At 53.0% G+C, this 27,762-nt stretch overlaps 2 protein-coding genes across 5 annotated transcripts in view; one reads left to right on the top strand and one right to left on the bottom strand.

Annotated features, from left to right (window-relative positions):
• Positions 1–10,440, top strand: part of FBXW8 (F-box and WD repeat domain containing 8) — a 54,359-nt gene extending 43,919 nt beyond the window's left edge. Inside the window, exons 8-11 of the mRNA XM_061370533.1 lie at positions 2,982–3,109; positions 6,606–6,779; positions 8,846–8,962; positions 9,620–10,440. Coding sequence (XP_061226517.1) covers positions 2,982–3,109; positions 6,606–6,779; positions 8,846–8,962; positions 9,620–9,764 — 564 coding nt within the window. The 3' untranslated portion in view covers positions 9,765–10,440. The remainder of the gene's footprint in view (positions 1–2,981; positions 3,110–6,605; positions 6,780–8,845; positions 8,963–9,619) is intronic.
• Positions 10,441–16,432: 5,992 nt separating this feature from the next.
• Positions 16,433–23,383, bottom strand: TESC (tescalcin). Of its 4 annotated transcripts, none has more exons than XM_061370418.1 (9): positions 23,245–23,383; positions 23,093–23,159; positions 19,681–19,750; positions 18,481–18,561; positions 18,140–18,201; positions 17,370–17,431; positions 17,192–17,299; positions 16,803–16,850; positions 16,433–16,712 (listed from the first exon to the last, which is right to left on the bottom strand). In XM_061370418.1, the coding sequence occupies exons 2-9, from the start codon at positions 23,148–23,150 to the stop codon at positions 16,635–16,637; spliced, it is 567 nt and encodes a 188-aa protein (XP_061226402.1). In that variant the 5' UTR covers positions 23,151–23,159; positions 23,245–23,383; the 3' UTR covers positions 16,433–16,634. The 4 variants fall into 4 exon arrangements, with proteins under 4 accessions (XP_061226402.1, XP_061226400.1, XP_061226401.1 ...); XM_061370416.1 differs by having other exon boundaries at positions 18,140–18,279; positions 23,245–23,378; XM_061370417.1 differs by having other exon boundaries at positions 18,140–18,279; positions 23,093–23,164; positions 23,240–23,314.
• Between the last annotated feature and the right edge of the window lie 4,379 nt (positions 23,384–27,762).

The raw sequence follows: 27,762 nt of genomic DNA, 5'->3' as shown, positions 1-27,762 counted from the left end.
TGTGTCCCTGCAGTCCCTCTGGGGGAAGGATGCTCGTTAGTGTTATCCCAGGGCACTTCATTTCACACCCAAATGCTCTTGGTTCACTTACCTTCACTTTGATACCTATTAGGTCACTGGGCTTGGCTGTCCATTATAGGATTATAAATACCTTTAAAAGGGTAATCCCTTTGCAGTGTGCATTATAGGATTATAAACCTCCTAAAGATCTTATGCTTTATCTGCCCTTTAACATGCAGGCCCTTATTTCAAGTCCCTATTGACCAGGTATTTTCATTATTTCTCCTTGGCCTTTGTAAAGAAAATCCTTGTTGCCTTGGGATGCTGTAGGAGAGCTCATCAGAAGTGTCCTAGCAACTTCAGGACTGTCATCAGTGTGCTTTTAAACCCTCTGTCTTCAAGTAATTATTATGCAGACTTCAAGAAGCATTCTGAGTTCTGTTTCTTTACCTGTCAGTTTGTCTGGGTGAGGTTTTGAAATCCATTTACAGACCATAGAAGCACTCAAGACAGAAGCTGAGTTTAAAGATGGGCAAAACCTGGATGTGGAAAATCATAAAGAGAATCTTTCTTCCAATGATAGGAGTAATTGGTTACAAATACACACGTGCATCAAAACTAACCCAACAGTCTTTAAAAGAAGGGAGACTGACATGGGGAAAGAAGGAATTGGAGGGGGTAGAAGCTGAGACAGAATCTTTCCTTCCAGTTTTGTGGATCTGAACCTTTCTTTTTCTACACTGTCATCCTTAAATGCAGACACTTTAAATTGGTGCCCACCTACAAGTTGTGTGAGAAGAAATAAATAATGCTTTGGCTGGTGCTACCTATATATGAGGATTGCCACAGGTCTAAAATGGAGCATTCAAGCAGGAGGTGTAATTATCTGCCCCAGTGTGTAAAACAGGGGAGTGTTTAAATGCTGTATGGAAGCAATTTTTCATTGTAGTCTTTCACGGCCATAACTGAATTTTCAAGGCTGTATCATGTTTATAGGATAGATGGGAGCTATGGGCATTTAGAGGAATTAATAGTTTATGGATGTTCACTCTAAGTATTAGCCCCAGGGGACTTTGGAGAAAGCAGCATTTGTCCCTCTTTGGAGTTTCAGTGTACAGCTGGGAAGGGCTGGTTCACAGCCTCAACTGGGAGCTGGAACACGTTGCTCTTGACCCGAGCTTTTATTGTTCCTAAGTAGAATTCAGCAGTTTATTGACTTTGTCTTTTGTTCCAAACTTTCCAAGGAGAAATTTGGTTGCCAGGCACAGATATTAATTTCCTTTGCACTGAAAACTGCACAGGGTACCTTGCCAGAACATCATTATCTCTGGGTTTGGTGAGTGAGCACTTGGAAGCTGTGCTGCAAGTGAGAACAGGTTGTAAATTGCTCTTTACCTTCAAGACTGATGTTTTCAGGCAGCTTGTAGCAACTTTTTCATAGCTATGGAAGTTTAAATTTGTGTTTAGCCACATTTATGTCCAAAGTCTCCCTGCAAAGCTGGAGTCTGCTTTGCTTTACAGAGCTTGGGTAAAATTGCTTTAATTTTGAGGGTCTTGAAGGTAAAAGTTGCATACTAAAGATTGCTGCTTGAGGCAGCTTCACAAAAACAGGGCTGGGAAAGGGAACGACTTGGGAGATGATAAGTATTACAAGCAACTGAGGAAGTCAGGTATGAATGTGTTGATTCTAGCAGGGAGCTGCTGTCATGTCTGAATAAAACTGTGCCTGCTCTTTAGCTGGGAGAAAAAGCAGGTGGAGGAAGCCTGCAAATTCTCTGCCTTTCTTTGCTGTATTCCTAGACTTTTATGAAGCTTTAATCCTATTGCCTAGAGGCATCCATCACAAAATGATCCCCTCCTGCTCTCTTAACTTGACATTTCAGATGCTTACTGAAATTGCAGACATAGGAAGTAAAAGGCTGTGTCACTACTGCTGTTGTGGCAAATGTAGAAATGATACGTACAGATAGTGGAATATTCATTAAGCTGCATGTGGATATGATAAGAACAGTACAAGTTAAGAATACTGATGTCTCCTTGAAATAGTCATGCTGATGTTGCCCTGGAAGCCCTAAGTTCTTTCTGAGGTTTTAACTCCCATTGCTCTTTTCATGGTCATAGGTTTCTTTTAAATTAAAGGAGCATCACCATAAAATTCGGTGATGTTTATGGGGTTATGGAAGCCCAGGTGCTGTGCTGAGCTCCACTGGGCTTTGACCAGTACGTTTTTCTGCTTCTAAAAGTATTTGCTCTGCTAAATGGAAAAGCCCAAATAACTGAATCTCCTCTGGCCCCACAGGAGAGACAGTGAACGTGAGTAAACTGATCACTGCACACTGGGGAGGCAGCTGAACAGAAGGGAGAGAGCACATACCCTCTTCCAGGCTCTGGTCGAATCGTCTTGGATGTTGCTTAAGTCAGACTTGTTTTTATTCCTTCCCCATCTGAACTGCCACTTGAGATGTAATGTTTCTCTTTATCTGTGTGTGCTGTGATCTGCACAGAAGCCATCAGCAGGGCCTGTCAGCGCTGCGGCGGTGTTTGTTCAGTTCTGCTCTTCCATTTCTGCTGTGTTTGATTGAATCTTTCTTGCACAGTCCATCTGTCTAAACCTTCAAAATGTTAATTTTGTTTACCTTTACTCTCTCAAATATTAAAATTGGTGAAGAAACTGTTTGCTTTTCCATGGAAGCCTTAAAAATTTGAGCTGGAGAAAATCCCCATGGCTTCTTTTGCCTGCCTGAGACCTATACCTTCTCATAGTGGTTGGCAAGAGCCTTGCATCCTTGCTTCTTGATGACTCCATTGTGAAACTTGGTTTCCTTCTTTCTGAGGGTGTTCTTGCCCTTCTTAACAGGGATAGTTCTGTATCTTGGTTGTTTACCATCTCTGATGGTAAGAACTCTGCTTTACTTCACACGGCAGCAAAATGTACTTGTGCTCCTGCTAAATTTAGCCAGTGTTTGTTCTCTTTCTACCAGATTCTTCTTTACAATCTGGAAACAAGTCAGTGTCTGAAGAAGATGGGCAACTCCATAGGTGACTTTACATGTGTCAACCTCCAGAACAGTCCTCCAAACATGCTTGTAACAGGCAATAAAGACAGAAGGTAGGTATTACCAAGACCTGTAACCCATCTCAAATTAGCTTGCTTCTATCCTGCTGTCCTACATCTGGACCTGCTAGAATTAGTTTCTCCTCTAATGTTTCAAAAGCAGCCTGCATGAACTTCAGGAACAAAATATTAGGTAATAGTTGGATGTGGCTGCCAGTTTGCTTTGTTTCAGAAAGCTCCATGGGAAGACTTTCTTTTTAAGCCATTTGGTGGACGCAGTTGGTGTACGGCCCAGCGAGACCACTTGGAATCTCTTCCACTTCCCCACCACCACCCGCAAAATGAGTTTGGCATTTAAAAGCTCACTTTCTGATATTAAAAAAATAACCTAGGGGATGAATCATGTAGGATGAGATGGGTCCGTCTGCCAAATGATGTCAAGAGTGTATTTCGGAACACTGTGATGTCCCTCAGGTGACAAAAAAAAGAGACTTTCATATGAACAGATTCCAGCTTCTATTTAGCTGATTAGCAGCTTTCTCTTTAACTCCTTGGCTTGGGGAGTAGGATTTTCCCAGCACAATATCTGGTGCCAGGATTGGACGCGCTGGGAACAGTCAGTGCGAAAGGATTAAAGTGCTTAAAAAGACCCTTTGAGTCCAATTTTTAGATTTTCTTTTTTTGGCTAGTTATTTGTGGGGTCTGATCCAGTGCACCAAAGGAGATGTGGGATGGCGAGGAGCCAGTCTCTAATGGCTCCCTGTTCCTTCCCTCCTTCTTTCTGCGCTGGGCATCGGGCTGCAGGTGGTGGTCTGGTGTGGTGGTGGGTATCAGATTGTAAGGCGGATACTTCCCTTTGCCAAATCCCAGACCTCTGTCCCGCCAGTGCAGCAGCTTGCAAAAATGATTATTTTGTCAAACAGCTTTTTTTTCCCTTCTCAGCAAATAGGCAGCACAACCAAAACTCACACTTCCTCAGCAAAGAGGTTAAGGAAGTGGCTGAAGTTTGACAAGCGTAATTGAAACCGTGCAATTTTGGGGGTTTTCTTCTTCTAAAAGCAGATAATTGATTTTCCAAAGCACCCCGGTAAAACCACCTCCAATTTTGATCTCTTGCACAATGATGGGAGAGTTAATAAAGTTGATGTAGAATCATAGAACAGTTTGGGTTGGAAGGGACCTTCAGAGGTCGTCTGGTCCAGCCCCCCTGAAGGAGCAGTTACATCAGGTTGCCCAGGACCACATCCAGCCTTGGTATCTCTTAAGTGAGGTTGAAATTTATGCCCTTTATATTAAATCTCTGTGCTCTTTCCCCTCCAGAAGGCTCAGTTTTTCAGCTCAAGCATTGGCTGAGCTCAGGGGATCACTATTGCAAGAAGTTAGGAATCAACAGTTCAGCAAATAAGTTTGGCATGCAGGAGGCAAGGCCATGTGTATCTCAGAGGTCATTTCCTTGTGTGTTGCTGCAGGAAGAGCATGAATAGGTAAATGAGACTTAAACATTCATAGCCCTGTTATGGAGCAGTGTACTAAATAGGGACCCTGCCCTGGGAGTTCAGGTTGCTGATGGCCAGTGGGAAAACTTCCTGCTTGAATTAAGTTCACATTCTCCCTAGTGTATGCTACTCTTTTATTCAGAGAGATCTGATTAACAGGGGGTGTGTGTTGATGCACTGCACAACAGCACCTTTTTTCCTGGTGTTACCTATGGTGATGAATAGCTTTGGGAAAGCAAACATATGGCATGCCCAGTGTATTGTGGGTGTGGAGCAAAACGCATATTCCATGCTCTCCTTAAAGGCAAGTAAGCTTCTAAGGTACTCTAACAGCAGAATCAAAGCCTGGTCATGAGAATACCTTCCTCACAGCTCCCTTGAACCTGGATGAATCTGAAGTGCTCCCACTGAGCCCAGCTGCTGAGGCAGGAGACACTGGGCCATGCCAGGTCTGCATTAGAGCATCACATTAAATTTGCAAAATGCTTTTTCCTTTTTTCTGTTAAAGCACATCTAAACAACTCAAGTGTGCCTCTGATTCTTCCCAGGGTGTGCCAGAATGGACACCTGCCTGAAACCTGGGTCCTTGCTAATGAAATAACCAGGGCACAATCAGATCTTTGTTTCCAGCAGTGCTTACCAAACAGAAGGAGCTTTGATTGCTGTGCAGAACACATGCAGCAAGACAGGGAGAGTGCTGGGTGTGAACACTTCCAAAATACCCCATCCTTACCCAAAACACAGCTCTAATAGGTAGCCAAAGCTTCTCTCTGCTGGAGTTGGAGAAAGCAAGAAGTCCTTTTCACCATCAGCAGCTGTTGTGATGGGGTTTTCCTATGGGTGACTGAAGAGCCACACAAAGCATGCTCCTCGCTCTGTTCCAGCATGTTTTTCCACATGTCAGATGGATGTTGCTCTGTTGGAGTTTTGGATTGTTCTGTTGCCTTTTATTTCAGTGGCTGAAATGTGTTATTTGTAAAATCATATGATGCAATCTTCATTTGAGAAAGGAAAAGGAAAGACTTGCAACACCATTAGGATCATAGCAGGGGTATGGAATAAAGTAGAGTTAATGTGTTGGAACAAGTGTGTTTTGGCCTTTTCTGGCATTAATGTGTACCTGATGGTTTCACTCTCGATAGCCATCAGCTGGGAGGAACTTTCTCTGGCTTCTTTCCAAATCTGAGATCAGTATTTCTCCTTCTGTTTTCACTTGCTGCATTATTATTTTAATTCACTTACGTACTTTACTTGATCTCTTAATATATCAGGGTCAAAAAATCATACTCCTTTGTGCGATGTGCTGGGCTTAAAACTCGACACCATTAGCTTTAACTGGTTTTGTGGACTTGTTGCAGTGGTTGCAATCCTGAACTCTACTGTTCTGCTACTAGCTGAGTCTTCAATACGTTTCCCTTCAGAACCCTTTGTGTGACTGAGCAATAATTTCTGCAAACCAGATGTACCTGAAAGCCACCCGCAGTCAGGAGCTGTGGTTTTGAAATCCAAAGAGATACTGATTGCTGGGTGCTTGGGGTAGCTTTGTTTCAATATTGGTGATGAACTCAAGTGTATAAACCTCTAATTCCCTTGACTTACCTTTCAAATTGCCACATTTAGTCTCTTCCATAATCTTTGAAATAATAGCCCTTTCCTTGATCCTCATAATATTACCCCTCAGCCACAGTGGATGTGGGTTGGGTACCAAGGGGGAGGATGTGTTAGCAGCATGCCCAAAACACAGGACTTCGTGCTTCAAGGCAATGCTAGTGTTTTAGGAGGTACACATAAAGGAACTTTATCCAAATTTCACTTACATTTTATATCACCCATGTCTTGTGAAGGGATTTTTGAGTCTGACTCAAAAAATCTTTGATAGAAACCAGAGTGAAAATTCAGTGGTGAGAAGTGTGAATCATATGGGGTTTGTGGTCCTGTAGTGGCCATGGGACTACTGCTGTCCTAGTAGATCTATTTTCATAGCCCCAAAAAGTACTTGTGTTGTCAGAACCCAGAGCTGGTTTGATCTCTGTCCTTTCTTTGCTTTCATTTAGGGTCAGGGTGTTCGACCTCCGCAAAAGTGAATCCCTGTGCTCCCTCTATGCCCACCAGTTAGGAGTGTCTGCGGTCCAGATGGATGACTGGAAGATCGTCAGTGGAGGAGAAGAGGGCTTGGTCTGTGTGTGGGACCAGCGGATGGGCACCAAGCTCTGGGAAATGCATGCCAGGTAATTTTGTCTGCATAGGGTCCTGTTGCAAGGGTGTTTATAGGATCTGATAGACAGGAAGAATGTGGGAATGGGATGATCCAGGACCGAAATGATGACATCCCCTGTCTGAAGCGTCTGAGAGTTCTGTTGTCGTGTGATTTGGGAACAGATTGCCTCCCCACCTGGAGTCTTGTGCATGGAAATTGTTTTCCCTGCATTTCTCATGAAGATCATAGAATCACAGAAACATGTGATTTTGTGGTCTTTACATAGAATCCCAGCCTGGTTTGGGTGGGAAGGGAACTTACAGCTCATCCAGTTCCACCCCCCTACCACAGGCAGGGACATCTTCAACTAGACCAGATTGCTCCAAGTAGCCCCGGTTTCTCTGGCCAGCTTGTCCTCTCCCTGCCCCATCCCCATCCAGTATTTACTTTATTGAAACTTGGATTTAAAGTGCTGGACTCCTGGCTGTTGCTTTTCAGAGTGACTGGTTCTGGCTGTCTCTATGCACTACAGCCTTACGCAATCCCTGTGTTTCTATTCACCTCATCCACACATTCACTCAAATCCAGGTTGGTGTTTAAATTTAAACTCATTTAAATATTAAAATACCAGTTTGTACTGAGAGCACAAGCAGTGCAGTACTGCAAGTACAAGCAGAGATGAGTATCCTGGAGTTGTCAGAAGGCTGTTGGTTGCTACAGCCAAATGATTTCCTGCTCAAAGCACGGTTCCAAAGGGCTTTGTCTGAATGAAGACCCGCAGGATTTAGTCCCTTGTAAGCCTGAGTGATAACCCTACTAAAATGAACAGATAAATCCCGATAACTTTGTTTTTAATGCATCTTCTGCTAGATGAGGTATTTACAGTCAGAGAAGTTCAAGCTGGAGTTGTCACTGATTAATGGCAGGTACCACCTTCTCTTTTGACCCTGTGAATTATAAAGCCTGTTGTGATGTGGCTGATGCATTAAGGACAGTCTTGCATTGATTGTCTCCTGGAGCAGCACTAATGAGCATGCCAAGAAGGAGGGCAGATCTGAGCTTTGGGGTGTACTAAAAGTGAAACCATTAGGTTGAACATTTAAAATACTGTTTAATCTACATAGGGATCAGAAGGGATCACTTCAATCAGAAAGGCTTGCTTGGGTAAGAAGGTGTGTGCGTATTGTTTTCCATGCCTTCAGCCAGGTGTCATGAATGGAAAGCAGGGGCAGGAGTAGAGAGAGGTGACAGGAGACAAGGAGGTGAGCCATCTTTAATCTGAGAAGATAAATTACTCCTGCTTGAACAGTAAATGCTGTTACAGTGGTTCAGGATTAGTCCATTCACAGTGAGAGGAAAAGGAATGGAGAGCAGAACTCTTAGTTTGTGCCACAGTGCACTTCTAAATCAGCCATAGCTCAGTGGGATGTCCTCATCCCTCCTTTGGGAATGTCCCCATTCCCTCCTTTGGGAAAGCAGGCCTTAAAGCAGCAAGGCAAGCAGGCAGCCAGCGTCCCTTGCAGCCTGTGTGCTGCCAAGTGTCTTAGAACCACAGAACCAGCCAGGTTGGAAAAGACCTTTAAGATCATCACTGCCAAGGCCACCACTGCCCCATGGCACTGAGGCCTCGTCTCCACGGGGTGTGAACACTTGCAGGGCCGGTGCCTGCAGCCCTGCCCTGGGCAGCCTGTTCCAATGCCTGAGCACCCTCTGGGGCAGGAATTGTTCCTCAGCTCCATCTAAACCTGCCCTGGTGCAGCTTGAGGCTGTTTCTTGTCCTGTCACTTGTTACTTCGAGAAGAGACCGACCTCCTCTCAGGCAGGTGTAGGGAGCAATAAGATCCCCCTGAGCCTTCTCTTCTCCAGACTGAAGAACCCCACGTGTGTTCTGGTAACAGCCCACTAGATGGGGGTAAAAGCTGCGTCCATCTGCTCCGGAAAAGAGGAGAAGTGCCGATTCCCAGCCTCTCTCCGTAGAGAGGGCGCTGTTCTAAATTAGTTCTTACTTAATCCAGAGCAACTCCTTTCCTGCGCTTGGATTTCAAGTGTAAGGTAATGTAGGTGTCACCTCACCCGGTGCTGTGGGTTGCTTTTCAGGCATCCAGTCCGCCACGTGTGGTTTAATTCTCACAGCCTCATCACTGCGAACATCCCTGATGAGAAAAGTCTTCCAGGCACCAGCATCACGGATGATGACCTTACTGTGCACCACAAGTGAGTATCCCAGCTCTGAGGGGTGGGATTTGTGGCACTGGGAAGATCTGCTTTAGCAAAGTGGCCCACTAAGCACCCAGGTCATGATCCAGTAATAGAGAAGGTATAGCAAAAAGAAGTTTAAAGATAAGGCTTTCAAAACCCATTGATGAATTGACTCTTTACTTCCAACCACTTCTTTTTCAGCAGGGGAATGTAAAGGCCACTGAAGCCAGACTGGGAATGCAGCCCTTTCCTGCTCTGAATATTAGTAGTGATACCTCCTGCTAAAGGAAAACTAGCAGAAAGGTATTTCTGCTTCAGGTTTTGGTATTTCCATCTTAGATGGCTCTTAGCATGTCTAATGGAACTACCAATCTCCAGTGTACTTACCTCCCCCCTTCCAGAACAGATGAGAACTGTTACAGCAGATGACAGTCATGTCTCTGCAGTGCTGAAGTGAATGATTCACTGTTTGTTTCCAGGGCTTCGTGGGTCCCTGGCAGGAGACAGGAGGGAGTTTTCTCTGTTAAAACTGCACTAGTGCAAAAGAGACTTATACTCAGTTTCTGGAGCATCAGATTCTGATTCTTCATGGCGATCTCTAACTTTGATTCCCTTGTTGGAATATGTAACTCAGCCATATAAAATGATGTGTCCTGGTTGTGTTTTGTGCAGGTATCGAGGAATCATTTATGCCTACGAGTTCTCAGCAGACCAGTTGGCTGGAGAAAGTGTCCTTCCAATCTGCCGCTCTTCCTATGATGAAGTGACTGGTTACAACTACAACATTGGCCTTGCAGTTCCCTATGATAACATTTAGGTAACTCACTTTACTTGGCTTCTGAGGTCCAGCCCTCTGCCAAGTACATGGCCGAAGGCAAAAAGGAGATCCACATGGGATAAGAGCCAGAAAGAAGGGCTGCGGGCACGTGGAGCGGGCTGAGCATCTGCTGAAAACCTGGGGATACAAACAAGAGAAAGGGTCTAACACTAAAACATGCTGCTGCCCAAACAAAACCTGTGGTGGAATGGAGAGAAGGGGAACAGTAAATAGTGTTCCTTCCTGCTGCTTGTGGGAGCAACACTGCTGATCCCATCCTGGCAGAGGACGTAGTCAGGAAGCGAGAGCCCCGAGTGGCAAACTGTAGGGGTATTGGGAGGCTGGGAGCACATTGAGGAGTTCATGCATATCCTGAGAGGAGAAAATAACCACCAAGGACTTGGAGAAGCATCCTGCTGAGCCATGTGGCTGGAATTCTTTCCTTGTAACGAGCTGCTCCTTCTGATTTTCCTTGGGGTGCATCAGAATGTGTCTGAGAACAGGTCCATGTGCAAAAGGTGGTTGGGAGAGGGGGTGATGATGGCGAGGGAGGGGAAGGGTGGCCCTGGGCAGGCTGGATGCTGGGACACTCAGCAGCCCACACGCATCACAGTGATTTTAAATTAAATTATTTTTGTAAGTCTCTACAACAGAATTAAATTTTTTCTAATTGTAATGTGTTTGTGAGGGGTTTGTTCACAAAATCAACCAACCCCTGTGCACTGCAAGAGGCTCTCGTGGCTCAGGTTTGGGGTCAGGCTGGTTTGTTGCTGGATCATGCCCTTCCAACATGCACCTTCCACAGAAACTTGGGGTTCCAGCACTGTCCTTGCTTCTAAGCTGGGAACTACTCATGTTGGAGTAATGGAGCTGAAGGGGTGAACTGGCTGCAATCCCTCTGTATGGGTAACTAGCACTGTGGAGAAGCATCCAGGCTGAAGGGTAGATGTGATGAAATTGAGAAGTAAGGCTTTAGCTTAAACCCCAGTTGCACTGACATAGGTAGAACCAGTTTAGTGCATAAGAGCACATACCCTGCATGGATTTGTTTTACTGGTTTAAAACTATTTTATGGGGGTGATTTGCCCTTGTGAACTTACTGGTGCAAGCCTTGTAAATGAGTTTAAACTGAGGTTAAGTTTTAACTTAACACCTCTTTGCTGGTTTAATGGAATCCATTTAGAAGAACAGTGTTGGGGTGGGGTGCAGGGAATGTGCCGGAACCTGTAGGATTGGGGCTGGCTGGACTGTCACCAACCCTTCTGCCTGAGGCAGGCCCTGGAGAGCTTCATGCTGCAGCCTCCTGCCTGGAGAGGGACACATTCAATGGGGATTCCTTGTCTTGGGGTGGTTTCCCATGCCCCCTCGGCCAACTTTCACTTGTGGGTTTGGTTTTGTGAGCTTTCTGCTCACGATGGACTCCACAAGAAGTGCAAGGGGCAGGCATCAGTCTGACCAGTGAAGCTGTGGTCTTTTTATCTCTTTTCTTCCTCTGCCCTTCTGGGAAGGCAGCTCCGTCCCTTCGCTGCTGATGGAGCAAGCGGTGTCATGGACATTTAGTCTGAGAAAGAGTTTCTGCAGCATCAGTGCTGTTGTGGTTGCTGCAAGCCCAGGACTTCTGCTGTGGCTGAGCAGAGAGAGCGCTTCCACCGTCATTGTTCTCTTGAGCCATGACCTGCTGCCGTGTCTCACTGGATACACCCTTGGCTTGTTCCCACTTTGACTCCCATTATCTTGCTTTGTGATCTGGGGCCAGCTTTGTTCTTTCTTCATCTCCCTGCTGCAAGGAGCAGATAGGTTTTGTCTTCTGTGTGTGCTGAGCCCGTTTCCTGGAGGCCACCTCTCCTGCTGCCTCCTTGATCATGGTCCTTGACCATCACAGTCACTGAGCTGCACCTTCATTTACCAAGGTGTTTGCTTTCTTATGCAGAGAAGAGCTATGAGTCAGTTCATTGGGGACCAAACATCACCCCATCCACATGCTGGAAGGCTTGCCATCATCTCCAGTGAAAGAAATTCTGGTCCCCATAGCACCATTTAGACGGCTTGGGGTCTGGATGCAGTAGTGGATGGGAGGGCGGTCCTTTTGGTCTGGTTTCCCTCTCACTGGAATTCATTTAGGAGGGCTGCACCACAACAGCAGTTTGTGTATGTGTTTAACTAGCATTCATAATGCAGATGAGGGCACTTAGGCCCTTGGAGAGTATCCATGGTGGGTGTTTCTCAAAAGGGATGTCCTATTTCGCTGATAGTCATTAATGCTGCTCTGGAGTGGGTGCTGGAGTGTAGCAAATGCAGTCGTGACTGTTCCCATCTTCACCAGGGTAGGTGACATTTAAGTGGAACCTCTTTCCTAATGAGTTCAGGAATGCAGTCACCATCTGGGCTTCACTGGAGAGATGCCACCTTTGCATGTCCCATCTGGGCACTTGTTAGTGCTGCCAGTCTGGTGGGTAGGGGCAGAGGTGGACTCTTGTCTCTGCAGACCCCAGGCAAAGGTTATTGCTCAAGAGGGTTTCCATGTAGCTGCACAAGGAAGAGGACTTATTCCGGGGCAGTGTGGAATTCCACCCCTGGAGGTGTTCAGAAGCTCCTTAGTGCCATGGGTTAGAAAAGGATGGACTTGATGATCTTAAAGGTCTTTTCCAACCCCACTGGTTCTGTGGTTCTAAGAAGGGGGCATCTCTGCTGTGTCGGGTGGTGCCTGGGGCTGATGGGCAGAGGTTTGGGTGAGGAGCTGCGGTCAGGACATGCTGGACCAGTGCTGTGGATTGACCCCACAGAGGTTAGACTGCAGGTGAAGGCTCACACGTGGCACAGCGTGCCAGGCTGGTGCCTGTTAAATGGGCTGGGTTGGTGGGGACAGCTAAAGGATCACCAAAGGGATGAAGAGCCTCAAGAATGACTTCTGGTTTCTGTTGCTGGCGGCAGTGATCCTTAGCAAGGAGTATCCATTGTCTTTGTGAGAAGGATCCCTGATAGAAGTTTCTCCCTTCCTATCCTCCAAAGAGAATGGGTGATCAAAGGGGATGTCTCTATCGCAGCCTCCAGCTGCCACCAGGCTGGAGGGCTCTGTCTTCAGTGAGAAGCGATGGGTGATGCAGAGCAGAGCAGCCTTGATGTGGAGGACATGGTAGGGCGCTCAGCTGCAGCGCTGTGCTCTCCTGCCACGTGTTTGGGTCCGAGGCAGCAGCAGAGGCCCCAAGAAAAAGCTTTTTGCTTCTATTCTGTGTCCTTGAGTCCCTCAGCAGGGGGGAAGGAGGAATTCCAGCATTTTCTGTTCTGCCCCCCCTCTCTTGACACTGAGGAATGGTGGGAGGAGGAACAGTGCTCTTTGTGCAGAGAGGGACCAAGGGGGGCTCTGATTCTTCCTCCCCTTCCCTGCCTTTCCTGTACGTGTCCAGAGATGAGGGTGCCAGGGAGCCACAGGGGTGCAAACAATACCTCTTTATGCCCCCTCTACCCTGTGCCAGCGCCTCAGCACCCTCACAGGGAAGAGCTTCTGCCTAAGAGCTCAGCTCAGTCTCCCCTCGGGCAGGTTCAAGCCATTCCCCTTGGCCTGTCCCTACAGGCCCTTGTCCCAAGCCCCTCTCCAGCTTTCCTGCAGCCCCTTTGGGCACTGGAGCTGCTCTAAGGTCTCCCCTTCAGGAGCCTTCTCTTCTCCAGGCTGCCCCAGCCCAGCTCTCTCAGCCTGGCTCCAGAGCAGAGCTGCTCCAGCCCTCGCAGCATCCCCATGGCCTCCTCTGCACTCGCTCCAGCAGCTCCAGGTCCCTCTTGTGCTGCTGCCCCAGAGCTGGATCAGGGCTGCAGGGGGGGTCTCCCCAGAGCACAGCAGAGGGGCAGGATCCCCTCCCTGAGCTGCTGCTCACGCTCTGGGGGTGCACCCAGCACAAGGGGGGGTCTGGGCTCAGGCACCCACTGAAGCCAGGTCCTGGGGAGCTGTTTGATCTCTGCCTTCCTGCGGCCAAGGGGGTTGCTTGGTCCTGCTCTTCCGGAGCTGCTCCCGTTGCTCTCTGTGACCCTGCCCAGCCTTTATCAGCCTGCCTTCATCTTCCCAGCACGGGGCAAAGCAGCCGCAGTTTCTCCATCCCCTCTGCTGACCACTATGGGCCTGCAGTGGAGCTTAGTGCCACGCCACGGGGCGCAGCAGCTCTCCCCATGCCCTGTAACAGCCATGCTCCTTCATGGAGCCCTGGGCTCTGCAGGGTTTGCCGGTGCTCTGTGGCACAGACATCACCCGAGCTGCATTCCCCAGTGCTCTGCCGGGTTTTCCTGCACGTTACAGGGTGAGTTCTGCTCCATTGCAGCATCAGTATTGCTCTTATTGCCTTGGCTTGCCACTGGGAGCGATGCTCCTGCCTGCCCAGAGGGACCCTTCCTGCTCCCGGGCTCTATCTGCTGGGCTGAGGGGCAGCTTTGTCTTCCCAGGTCCCTCCCGTTCCGCTCTCCCTCCTGCTCTCCACTCCACCCCTTTCCCACAGCGAGGACAAGCACAAGGGAAGGCAGAACACACTGTGGGCAGTTTGCTTTGGGTCCTGCCCCTGCTTCCCCACGGTCCCTGCTTCCCACAGCACCCAACCAAACAGCTGGGAACAGCGCAAGGGGTAAAAGTCCCCTCTTATCCAGGCCTCCTGCCCTCGCTGCCTGCAGTAAGAGCAAACCCCATGTGGAGGGAGAGTGGGACCATGAAGTTAAGGACCACCAAGCCAGCAGCAGCAGCCAGGGCTTTCAGGGATGGAAAAGGGCCTTTCAGACCCACAGAACTGCTGCCAGGAGCAAGGAGAGCCTGGAGCTGGTCTGGGTGGGACAGGTCTGCAGCATCTGTGCAGGAATTCCTGTGGGAAGAGGAGGAAAAGAGCGTGGGGGTATGGGGAGCACCTGGATGTTGGGTGCATGGGGCAGAAGGGAGCAGCATGGGGTCTGGCACAGGCAGGAGGAGGAACAGGATCAGCCTCAGCTGGGGGGTCAGGCACAGCCCAGTGGTGCTGGTGCAGCGCAGCTGGGCAGGAGCCCAGGAGATGGAGGTGTCCCAAGGAACAAGAGAACCCCATTGAAGAGCCCCAGAGCCCTGCACACACAGAACAAGGCCCTCAGGTCCTGACCGGCTGCACTGCAAGAGCTGGGACCTCCATAACCTCCAGCCCCAGCTCCCACCACCCAGCCCACGTTGAGCACCATGCACCAGGGCTCACCCATCACCATGGGGGTCCCATGGCTTTGCCCATGGCCAGCCTCACGTGGCAGCATCCCCATGCATGGAGCTGTGAACCGGGCTCAGCCCCATCCCTGCGGCTCCCTCGGCAGCCGCATCAGCCCCAGCCTGTCCTCAGTGGCTTGGAGCAGGGCAGGGCTCTAAGGGCTGCAGGGATGGAGAGGCCTTCACTGGCTCCTCTGCTGCTGGCTGAGCTGCTCCAGTGCAGAGGCTGTGGATGGAGAGCAGGGGCAAAGCTGCAGCAGGCTCTGAGCCAGGGGGAGGCCGGGCACTGCCTGCCCTTGGGGGGACGGAGGGGGCTCTCCATGGCTGGCCATGGTTATCCATCCTCCTGCAGGCACTGCTGGCCGGGGGGGGGGGGTGCTGTTGTCCCACTGGGGAAGCTATTTCTGATAAAACAAACAGAATCTTTCCAGCTTCCCTAAAAATAGGCACTGCCCTTTCTCATTTCCCCCCTCGCTTCCCAGCTCCAGCTGGGAATCCGCCCCCGTTAATACCAGTAAACAGACCTTGAGCTCCTGTGCCTTGTTCTACTGGGAACATGTGGGGGCAGGAGCCACCCGGTTGCCACGTCCCTGTATCCCTGCAGCCTGCATGGGGGTGCCCGGGCCCCAGTGTGGTCTCACACAGGAAGGTGCATCCATGGGTTTGGGGTTAAACTGGGGTTATTCCTCATGCCACGGCCTCCTTGAGCATCTCGTGGGATGCAGAGGGGGATGTAACAGCCCTGCCGGGTGATGAGGATGCTGCCTTCAGCTGGTGCCCCTCAGCATCCCCATCCCTGCCTGAGCACACTCCCCATGGCATGGGGATCAGCCCCTTAGAGCGCACACTGGGCAGCTCCTTCCCCAGAGCAGCACTTGGCAGAGGCTCAGCATCCAGATTTGTGGGAAAACCAGGATCTGTGGGTGCTTTCTGCACAGGGAGAGACCCCCCCCAGGCCTTGTGATGTGGATGGATGGAGGGATGGATAGATGGATGGATGGATGGATGGATGAAGGGATGGAGGGATGGATGGATGGATGATGGATGGATGAAGGGATGGAGGGATGGATGGATGGATGGAGGGATGGATGGATGGAGGGATGGAGGGATGGATGGATGGATGGATGGAGGGATGGAGGGATGGATGGATGGATGGATGGAGGGAGGGAGGGATGGAGGGATGGATGGATGGATGGATGGAGGGAGGGAGGGAGGGATGGAGGATGGGTGGATGGATGGATGGATGGATGGATGGTGGATGGAAGGATGGAGGGATGGTGGATGGATGGAGGGATGGATGGATGATGGATGGATGGAGGGACGGAGGATGGATGGATGGATGGTGGATGGAAGGATGGAGGGATGGTGGATAGATGGAGGGATGGATGGATGATGGATGGACAGAGGGACGGAGGATGGATGGATGGAGGATGGAGGGATGGAGGATGGAGGGAGTATTTCTCAGCAAGGATTAAAAAGAGAAATACCTTTTATTACAGATAAAACCCTCTTATGTTTCTAGAGAGCAGAGGGCAGCCCCACAACGGGACAGGCACACAGGACATAGCGCTTGGTGCCAGGAGCATGGAGCTCCTCCAGACTCCTCTTCCCCTTCCTCCTCCTTTCCTCATGCTCTTCCTCCTGCTCCTCCTGCGGGTGCCAGGAGGGCAGGGTCAGTAGCAGTGCGCGATGGTGTCCACGTTGAGGAAGCGGACGTGCATCTTGGTTTCGATGTCGATCCCCTGCCACATCTGCAAGGGGAAGGGGGTGAGCGGGGTGGGGGGGTCCCTACAGTCCCCTGGCACCCTCATCCAGGGGACACAAGTGGAGGTGCCACCAACCTTAAGGAAGTCTTCGAAGGTGATGCCCTCATAGACCTGGTCTGGTCCCTATTGGCAGCGAGAGAGAAAAGGTTACAGCTGCTCTATAGGGCCAATGGGGCACTGGGTGACCAGGGCATAGGACAAGTCTCCCGTGGGTGCACAGTGATGGCCCCACACCGTGCCCTATGGCCAGCCCCAGATTGGTTCCCAGAAACACCATGGCTGCACGGAGCTGCCTTTTTAACAAGCATTAAAGCCCCAAGCACTGAGGGTGATGCTTTGTGGGGCTGTTTGCTTATGGCCCTGGGGACAGGGGAGACGCCCAGCCAGGAGGGACATTTCCCAGCCCCATTTCGATGCCATCTCGGTGCCTCTGTACCATGACAGAGCAAGGAACCAGCTCCCACCATTTGTCCCACACAGATGCTGGCTGCCTCCATCATGGCCCCATCGGCAATGGACCGGGCCGACTCCTTCTCCAGGTGGGGGTTCCCTGACAGCAGCTCCTCCACCACCTACAAGGCAGGGGGTCAAGGCTGGGGCTGGGGATTCGGTGGTGATGGGGTGGGAGGGACCATACGTTACATTTCTGTACTCCTGCAGCGTGATCTTCCCATCATGGTCTGAGTCGTACATGTGGAAGAGGACTGGGAGGGATGAGAAAAGCATGGTAGGGTCAGAGGGCCCCTTCCCACCGTCCATCCATCCATCCCTCCCTCCATCTATTCCTCCATCCATCCCTCCATTCATCTATCCATCTATCCATCCATCAGCCATCCATCCATCCATCCATCATCCACCCATCATTCATCCATCCATCCATCCCTCCACCCATCCATCCATCCACCATCCATCCATCATCCATCTCTCCATTTACCCCTCCATCCACCCATCCATCCATCCACCCATCCATCATCCATCATCCATCCATCCATCCGTCCATCCATCATCCATCCATCATCCATCTCTCCATCTATCCCTCCATCCACCCATCCATCCATCCATCCCCCCATCCATCCCTCCATTCATCCATCCATCCATCCATCCATTCATCCATCCCCCCATCCATCCCTCCATTCATCCATCCATCCATCCATCCATCCATCCATTCATCCATCCCCCCATCCATCCCTCCATTCATCTATCCATCCATCCATCCATCCATCCATCCATCCATCCATCCATCCATCCACCCATCCATCATCCATCATCCATCATCCTTCCATCCCTCCCTCCCTCCCTCCCTCCGTCCCTCCATCCATCCATCCATCCATCCATCCCTCCATCCATCATCCATCACCCTAACCCTAACCCATCCCCATGCCCCCAAGCCCTGAGCTTTGCCCAAGCCTCACATTTGAGTTTCTCTTTCCGGAAGCGGTCGAGCTGCTCCTCGTCCATGTTCATCTCGATGGGTCTGAAGTAGGACATGATGGTCAGGAAGTCCTCGAAGTTTATCTCATCCGCCAGCCCATCCGACTCCTGCCGCAGGTTCCTGCCAAGAGCAGCGCTGCTGGTGACAGCCAGAACCCTCCTCTGCCCCCACAGAGCCCTTGGCAAAGCCTCAGGACTCTTTCATCCCCAGGACTCATCTCTGTGGCTGTAATTCCCACCCTGGCTCCATCCCACTCTTTAAGCAGGTCTTTGCCCAGTCGCATCCCTGCAGAGCATAAACCAGTGCTGGGGCTGTCCTTACCTCTTGTCGAAGAAGGCATGGACGATTTTCCCCCTGATTGGGTTGAATTCCAGATCGGGAATGCTGTCGAAATTCTCCTTGCTGCCAAAAGGAAACAGGGAAGTGGGAGGGAGCTGAGGAGGAGGGAGATGCTGCCGCCGCCACAGCAGGGCTTGGGCAGGAGCTCTGACCCCATCCTTCCAAAACCATCACTGGGTATGCAGAGGTTTGCCATGGAACCCCCTTGTTGCCCCAGCTCAGGCTGAGGACAGGCCACACTGCTTCCATACTGCATCCCTCTGTGCTTGGTGGAGGTTTGTCCCACTGAAGTGGCTCTTTGGGACACTCTGGGACACAGCAGCACGGAGCTGATGCTGGGGCTCTCTGAAGGCAAATGCCTGCATGGTTTTCAGAGTTTTCCCAGGAATAATATCCCAAATGAGGCTCAATAAGGGCAGAGAAGGAGCTCCTGCTGCGCACCCCACAGCACCCTCGCTGCCACCCCGTTGTGCTGCAGGCACCGGGCTGAGCCTGTGCTGGTGCTTTGCTGTTGGGCTGCTATAAAGCAAAGAGCCGAGAAATGGCCTGTGGGTGGTGGGGAGGCAGAGGGCAGCTGAGCTGGGGACACCCATGGGATGCGCCAGAGCTTCCCCAGGGAAGTGGAGTTTGGCTTTGGAGCACAGCAGCCTGCACGATGTCAAGGAGGGGGAAAAGGGCAACTGCAAACCCCGCTGTGTAGGGACTTGTCACTGCCCTCCCTGAAACTGGGCTCAGAGCTGGGGGGTGAGGGGTTAAAAAGGACACAGGGGGGGTTCAGGTTGGATCTAAGGCAGAAGCTCTTCCCTGTGAGGGTGCTGAGGCGCTGGCACAGGGTGCCCAGAGAAGCTGTGGCTGCCCCATCCCTGGCAGTGCTCAAGGCCAGGTTGGACACAGGGGCTTGGAGCAAGCTGCTCCAGTGGAAGGGGTCCCTGCCCGTGGCAGGGGTTGGAGCTGGAGGAGCTTTAAGGTCCCTTCAACCCAACCCAGGCTGGGATGCTGTGATGCCCTGCTCCTGGGTCACCCCTCGCTGTCTCACCTCCTCATGTCACTAACACCACGCTGCAGAGAACCAGCTCAGCAGGGCCATGGGATGATGGGGCAGGACACGCTCCTGCTCACAGCCCGGGGATCCAAACATCCCCCCCACCCCATCACCATTCCCATCCGCGGGAAGCGCAGTACCGGATTGTGAGCTGGTCCTGGCTCAGCTGCTTGAAGCGCCGGTGCAGGTGCTCGATCTGCTCAGAGGTGACTGTGGGGGGAACAGAGAGAGGTGATGCAGGGGTGTGAGCATCCCGGGCACAGGGCAGCACCCAGGGACCCATCTGCAGCACCCATGTCCTGCCCAGCGATGTGAGGTGGGCACCAACACCTACCACAGGGGCTGTGCCCTGGCAACACCACCAAAGCCCACCAGCAATAGACAAAAGGCTCCTGCATCTCCCCCAGCAGCAGCGCAGGGGCTTGGACACCTCTAGGCACAGATGTCCCTGTCCCTGTTTCCCTTTGGTGGCTCCATGCAGCCCTATGGGGCTTTGAGCAACCTGGTTGAGTGGAAGGTGTCCCTGGATGAGCTTTAAGGCTCCTTCAACCCAATCCAAGCTGGGATTCCATGATCCTATGAAACTCCCTGGGGGCTGCATGGCAGGATCCCACCTCCCTGTTTAGGGTCTTTGGTTGCAGACCCACCCTTCAAATAGATAACACTGATAAAAAGGAGTGACCAGCTGTGGGGAGGCCCCAGCCCCTGGGCAGTGTGGCTGCACCCTAGAGCATCACCCCAGGGCTGGAACTGGGGTGCCAGCCGCCCCCCTTGGGGACCGCGCGAGGCTCAGCAGCATCCTTCCTCCTCCTCACCCCCATGAGTCAGGGTCTGTGATGTTCCCCAGCTACTCTCTACAGGCCATGACCAAGCTCTGCAGAGCCCCAGAACGCGCAGAGCCCGACTCCCATGCAAATATTGACAGTGGCCGTTCCCAGGAGCCAAGGAAGCAGCTCCCAGCTTTGTCTGTGGGAGCGGATGGAGTCAATCCAGGCCCCAGCTGCACCCATAGGCCTGCAGCAGCCCTGGCTGAAGCCAAGCAACTGATCCTCAGCCCTTCCCAGTGCCATCCCAAAGGGGTTGCAAACAGTGAACTGCTGTGGCCGAAGGCCAACAGGTCGGTGCAGAGCTCGGGGCTGGCTCCCTTCTCTCTTTCATTAATGTCCTTTGCTCTGTTTCTGTTGTTTCCCAGCCTTGAAATAGAACCTGTATTGATCAGGAAGGCTGAGCATCTCCAGACCTCCAGTAATGGACTGGAAAACCCATCTGTGCTTGTCGCTGGGGCCCTGTGCCCGCTCTGGTTTGCAGGATGAGGCCATTTAAGCCCACCTTGGATAGGCTTTGGGGGTGCCCCCTGAACCCGCTGGCTCTGAGGCAGTGATTCCTGGGTGCACGGGCACCAGCTCACCCATAGGGTGTTTTCCTCCCCAAATCCCTCTCTGTGCGAGGCGCTGCTGCTGCCCGCATCCCCATGGAAACTTTCTCTGCACTTTGCTTTCCAATTTTGGCCATGGAGAAGTGACCTTTCGCTTTCTGCCTCGACACCATCACCGTCGCCATGGGAGCAGCTGGGCCACCAGGCCTTTGGCATCTGCCCCTTGGTTGCACACCGAACCCTTTGCTCTCTGACGCATCCCAAGACAAGGACACGACAAGAACCCGGCGTCACCGGTTGGATGCTCCCGGTTGGTCCAGCCCCCAGCCCCCATCTGCAAGGCAGAGAGGAGGGATTTGCATCCCCACACCCGGGGGTCCCCCTCCCCGAGCCGAGGCTGCGGTGCAGGCGGGTCCCTGAGGACTGCACTGTCCTGCGCAGGGCAGCAGCGCTCGGCTGCTTGCCAGGGATGAAGCTGCACCGGCACAAAGGGCAGCGGCTCAAGGGCTGCTGCATCCCTGAGAAACAGCCCCAGCGCTCGGATGCTGCAGGCCCGTGCCCAAGCGCCGCAGCTGGTGCTGTAAGGGGAAATAACGGCGTTTAAACTGAAGGTGTTGGGTTTGCTCTCTCCCAGCCTGCAGCGGATTGTGCTGCTTCAGCAAAGGGGAGATGAGCTTGGAGGGGCTCGGCCCCGCACTGTGATGGGTTTTGCCTTGCAAGAGCAGCTGGGGTGCACGCACAGGTTGTGTTGTCCCAGAAGAGCTGCTTCAGGACAGGGTGGACGCCTCTGCTGCAGCTTCATGATCAAGCAAGGATGGAACTGACCCCACCGGCCCCAAGCAGCCATGGGTGCCCCCTGCAGCTTTACGATGGGAAGCAGGCGATGGAACGCACCATGGGCACATCTGGGGACCCGCAGGGAGCCCTGTCCCGTCCCCACAGCTCCCAAGGGGCTGGGATCCCCAGCAGCAGCCTGTCAGGAACGGGCACTCCTCAGGTTTCGGCAGCAGCAGCCCCAGCCCGGTGGCAGGGAGCCCTGTGAGCGCTGCCAGGAACGCAGCCTGGCCATGGGGGTCACCATGGGGCTCACTTCCATCCCCTCCCGGCCTCTGGTTTCCATGGGTGATGCCTTTGTGAGCCCTTCTCCGGGTGGATTCACGGGGACACCGGACGTGGGAAGGTGCCCCCCCATGGGCAGGTGCTGCAGGAAGGCCTCGGGCAGCGCTGCCTGTGCCCGAGGTGCTGGTGCCCCGCCGAAAACCTCACAGGATCGGAGTGGGTTGGGAGGGACCTTAAAGCTCCTCCAGCTCCAACCCCTGCCACAGGCAGGGACCGCTTCCACTGGAGCAGCTTGCTCCAAGCCCCTGTGTCCAACCTGGCCTTGAGCACTGCCAGGGATGGGGCAGTTTCTCTCCCACTCTGAGCTGCTGCTCACACCCCGGGGCTCCTGCAGGGAGGGCTGGGGTCACCCCAGTGGGTGCTGCCGTGCTCAGCCCTCACTGGAGGAGGAGGAGAGGGGAGGGAGATGTGACCATAGGGATCAGTAGGGGCAGGGCTGGGGGGAGCTGATGGCCCCTGTCAGCCCCGACACATCCTTTGTCCACGGGCAGCGCTGCCTCCTCCCTCCATCACCACCCGCTCCCGGTACGGCAGGAGCTGGAGGAGCCAGGCGGGAGCATCCCGACCCCTGTGCCCAGAGCCGGTTACGTCTGGGGGCATCCTGGAGCGATGACCTCCACCTCGGAGCCTCAGGCCGCATCCTTGCTGCACCCCGCTGCTTCTCTCCCCGCACCACCGCGCGTTAGCGCCGCACCGGGGCCGCGAGCACTGCAGGGGGACCGGGGGCTCTGGGGCAGAGCAGCGCGGGAAGGGGGGCCCGCAGCTCCCTGCAGCAGTGCCGGGGGTGGGCAGGGCAGCGCTGGGGCTCACCCATGTGCACGCTCCCTGTCCCTGCCGGCAGCGGTGCGGTGCGGTGCGGCACGGGGGTGACACGGCTGCACCCCGCATCCCCCAGCCCTGGTGACACGGATACACCCCCACCGCCTCCATCCCCCGGTGCGATGCTGCAGCCCCCCCCCCGTGGGCATCCCTGTCCCCTGCGCAGCGCTCCGCGGTTTGGGGTGGGGGGGAAGCATCGGGCAGGGCCCCTGCTCCGGGGACCCGCGGTCCGTACTCACAGCCGGTCCTGTCCGCCAGCTCCCGCATCTCGGCGGGCACGGAGTGCGCGGAGCCCATGCCGGGCCGAGCCGAGCCGAGCCGGGCCGAGCAGAGCCGAGCCGAGCCGAGCGGGGCCGAGCCGAACCGAGCCTGGCCGGGCCGGGCCGGGCCGTGCCGGAGGCGGCGCTCCGCGGGCCGCTGCACCGGGCTCTGCCGCCGCTGCCGCTTATAAAGGCGGGCGCGGCGGGGAGGGAGGGAGGCAGCGGCGCGGCTCCCCCGGGTCCCTGAGCCTTCCCGCTGGCGGTAGGCTCCAGAGGGAACAGCGGCACCCCCCCACTGCAGGGCCTCCCCTGGGATGCGGATGGAGGCAGGTCCCAAGAGGGCTGTGCCCAGGGAGAAGGGCAGGGAGCGCGCCCCGTGCCCTCACTTGCACCAGGGGTTCCCCCACCCCAGGGTGCCCTGAAGGAACCCAATGCCCACACAGAGCCTTTGACGTTCCCCATCCCTAGGATGCAGGAGGGTGGGAAGAGAGAAAGGGGGATAGAGGGGAGACACAGGACCCCCCAAAGGAGAGATGGGACGGGCTGTGAGCCCAGGGTAGCAGGAGCTCTGGCAGGGACCAGAGCACCTCTCTTGCTGGCAGATGAGGCTCAGACCCCGGCAGGGCCACATCAGCCTCCCACCGGCAGCAGGGAAGAGAGGAGGCAGGGGGCTGAAGCCAGCTCCGGAAGCACAGCAGGCTCAGGCAGCAGGTAGCAAGTCAGTCAGTGTGGTTTATTGTTTTAAAGCCAGACAGAAAGAGGAAAGGAACCAGCTCATTCCCAGCCGCCACCTGCCCCAGAGCAAACAAATACCTGCTGCTTTAGAAAACAAAGGAGAAAGGGGAGGTGGCCCCAGGGTGCAACCTCAGCACAGTCAGGAGGACCCTGGGCCTCACCCCTAAGTTCTTCATCTGTCTTCATGCTCAGCCCAGGCATCTCCAGCTGAAAGAGCAGGGTAGGAGAGAGGGGTAACGAATGCACAACTCCATCCCTGCATCCGCAGCCAGGCCCTGGGTCCTGATGGTGGGGAAGAGCCACAAGCCAGGTAGAGCCCATGGAGCTGTGACACCCTTCAGGGATGCTCAGAACCTGCTTGAGGGTCAGGACAATTCCCTGAGCAACTCAATGTGAACGTGAGGTTGGCCTGGGAGGGATCAGAAGAGCCCCAGGGGCTCCCCTCCAACCCCCAGCAGTCCTTTCCTCCCCTCACCCTCCTGCACACATCAGCAGAGGCCCAGAGGGTGCAGCTCTACATGGGTTTTCAGCCCAGAGGGTGCAGCTCTACATGGCTGGTGTGCAGGGCACTGGTTTTGGTGACAAACTGGTCACCAGCTGGTGACAAACTGGCAGAGCCCCATGTGTCAGGATGGATCCCAAGAGGATGGGGCACCATCAGCTGCACCATCCCCTGCCCCTGGGAACACACGTTGCTGGTGAAGGGCCCTGAGCAGCTCTTCAGCCCCAGCACACCAAGACAGTGCCCTGGGAGGGAGATCAAGCCTGCCCCAGGAGGCTACTGCCCACAGCCCTTGCTGGAGGAGATCTGGGAATGGCACGACCTGTATGACAGTCCCAAGCTCCAAAAATCCAGTGGCACCACTGCCTCAGCTCTCTGTGCCATTGTCCTAACGATCTAGAATTACTACCTGCTTCCCACCCCATCCCAGCCTACTTTCCTCCTCTCCATGCATCTTTCCTTCACCCTCCAGAAAACCATTTTAACATAGCACCCTTGCTGTCCTGTCCACAGGACTCAGAAAGAAAAGGGAGAAGATGGAAAGGCAATCTGCATCTGCATGGTGCTCCATGCTGTGGGAAATTCACCCCTCTGTCCCCAGGAGACTCAGGACCAGAGGACTTTGGTACTGCACCAGACCAACCTGCCTGGTGGGATGGTGGCAGGTCAAGTCAGACAAGAGAAGGGCAATTCCACCTTCTCCAGAAAGCAAAGCATCCCTTCTCCCCAGATGAGCTCTGCACAGACATGACAGATCACAACATACATGCACCATCTTCAACACGTACATCCACATGGACCCAGACATTACTCACAGACACAAGGAACCTCCAGGATCCACTGGTGTTTTCTTGGTGACTGCAAAGATGCCTGTGCTGCCAGGGAAGGAGGGACAGAAGAGCCACCTGAGACACAGGCAAACACCTAATGTGACCTCCACCAACCCAAAGAGCTGTCACCCAGCAGTGCTGGACCTTGGATGCTCAGCCCATGGACACTGAAGTGCATTTCAAGATGTTCTCAAGCAGGGATAGAGAGGGATCCTTGTGGCTCTTTTTCCTTGGCCATACTGGATGCTCAGGCTGAGGTCCCCAACAGCTGCCAGTAAATACTTACATGGGAATTCCTCCTTGTCAAGACCAAAGGCTCAACCTGCAGCATGCAACACAGCCTACCCCACAAGCAGCAATATAGGAGGAGGTGGCTGGCATGCCCAAGCAAACAGGAACAGAAAGAGGAGCCTTTACACACCACTTCCTTTGGTTTTGTCTGGATCCCAGAACTGGACTGGGACCCTGTGCTGATGTTGTGTGGTGCCTATCGCAACTCCTCCAGTCTCCTCTGAATTTGGCACGTACAAGGCTGTGTTGGCACTGACGTGGTCTGTGTGGCAAAGCAGGCAGGCAGACCTGTAAAACATTGCTGAAGGGATGAGAGACTTCAGTTATAGGGCTGCTGGATCCCCTGGGCATGTGTGCCTGTCCTCTACTGTGACACTCTCCTCTTGCACCCCATGGAAATGGCTGAAGTCTGTGGATGGGGAAAGACTGCTCATGAAGAGCAGTTCCCACATTTCCTCCTTGCTCAGACTCTTTCTGTGATACAAACCTAGAGTGGCCCCAGCAAGGTGGTTATAATGGGGTCTGTGGCTACACTGGGACCCACATCCCAAAGCACACAGCATGTTTACAAGTGGGTTACATGTGCATCGCCCAGTATCAGTTTTCAGAGCAACTCTGGGTAGCTTTCTGTTGACACAGCATTCAGGCAGCCTCTTTTGCTAAGGACTCCTGTGAGCTCAGTATGTGGCAATCCTTTTGATGCACTTGAGGGGGGGAAGGTGTCAGGCTGCCTGTTTGGCAGAGAGGAGTAGAAAGCCTCAGGAAACTCACCAGTACCTATGCTGTTACAGAGCAAACCTCAAAGCTGAGGCTGGGAATGGGGAGCCCAAGCCCTTCTCCTGCATGCCTGCTCTCAGCTACCAGCATCAACCTTGTGACTCCAAGGTCTCATTCCCAGCCTTGCATCCCTGCCAGGATTCTGTTTTCAACCCTCAGCTAGGGTTGGAGGGCTGGGGTCCACCAAGAGATGGATTTTATGATTCTGCCTAATGTTCCAGTAGGGTTTTCAGCTGGGTCCATCCTCCTTCCACTGGAATTCTTTAGTCCCTTCCTTCTCCCCTCCCTCCAAGTTCATCCCAGTACAGACTTCTTTAAACACAAATACCTACTTAGAGTACAGCACCTTCACCATTCCTCAGCAGTAACCACACAGGGCTGCTCTGCCTAAAGCACCAAGATCCTGCACACCACCACCACTCCACTGGCAAAAGTGCTGGGCTTTCCACTTTTATTTCTCATATTAATCAGTGCTTAATATTCCAATAGGATGGCATGCAGTTCAAGCATTCTTTTAAGAGGAGGGCTGTGGGATTTAATGTGGGGATACCTGAAGTGCTGTAATACAGCCTCCACCTAACTACAGGGCACAGTACCTAATTCTCATCTTTGAGATAACTACTGTACTGCAAGTGGACAGTGACAGGAGACACTAACTGCAGTTAGTCTATAGACATTGCTTTAGAAACCACAAAGATACAAAGGTCCTACGTATGCACAGACACTGTGTCACTCTACCCCTGTAATACCTGATCCCAGAGGAAAACCTTTTCTGCAGTGGTTTTGTCTGGACCTTTAAGTCATGTTAGAATTCATGTGTCTTGAGCTGCTGAAGCTCTTCCCTTCTAGGCAGCAGAGTATGCACTCCCCCAAATCCATCCTCTTTTGGCAAAAAGGAAGAAGGCCTCAAGCTGCAGGAATTCACATCTCCCTTTCATACACAGTCTGGCTCACTCCAGGGCTGGCCAGTTTCCAGTCACAATCCCACTGTATTGCATGAATACCTACAGACTGGAGATGGCAGCAAGTGGAAGCTCCCCATACATCAAAGAGATTTTCCCCGAGGCTGGACAGTCATGAGTGGCAGGGTGTGTGGGAGAGTATGGGCAAGTATCTAGTCCAGTGGGTCCCTCCAGTGCTGTGGAAGCACCGGAGATGGAAGGCAGCTGTATGGAGTCCCCTATGACAAGCTGCAGAAACTGCTGAAGGAGAGGGTGAACCAAGTCAGTTTGCTGAGGTGAAAGCCATCCAGCTGGCCTTGGACACTGCTGAAGGAGAAAAGTGGCCAGTACTTTACACTGACTCATGGATGGTGGCAAATGCCCTGTGGGGTGGTTGCAGCAATGGAAGCAGAGCAGAGGTAAACCCATCCATCTGGGCTGCTGCACTGTGGCAATATATCCCTGCCTGGGTTCAGAGCCTGGTGGTGAAGGTACACCACGTAAATGCTCCTGTACGCAAGAGTCGGGCCACTGAGGAACACCAGAACAACCAACAAGTGGATAAAGCTGCAA

The sequence above is a fragment of the Neopsephotus bourkii genome, unplaced genomic scaffold, assembly GCF_033783945.1.
Source record: "Neopsephotus bourkii isolate Nb327-2 ecotype Australia unplaced genomic scaffold, CSIRO-AGI_Nbou_v1 NB_1542, whole genome shotgun sequence".
Lineage (NCBI taxonomy): Eukaryota > Metazoa > Chordata > Aves > Psittaciformes > Psittacidae > Neopsephotus > Neopsephotus bourkii.
The sequence above is the reverse complement of the archived record's forward strand: the minus strand, read 5'-3'. Positions and strand labels throughout refer to the sequence as shown.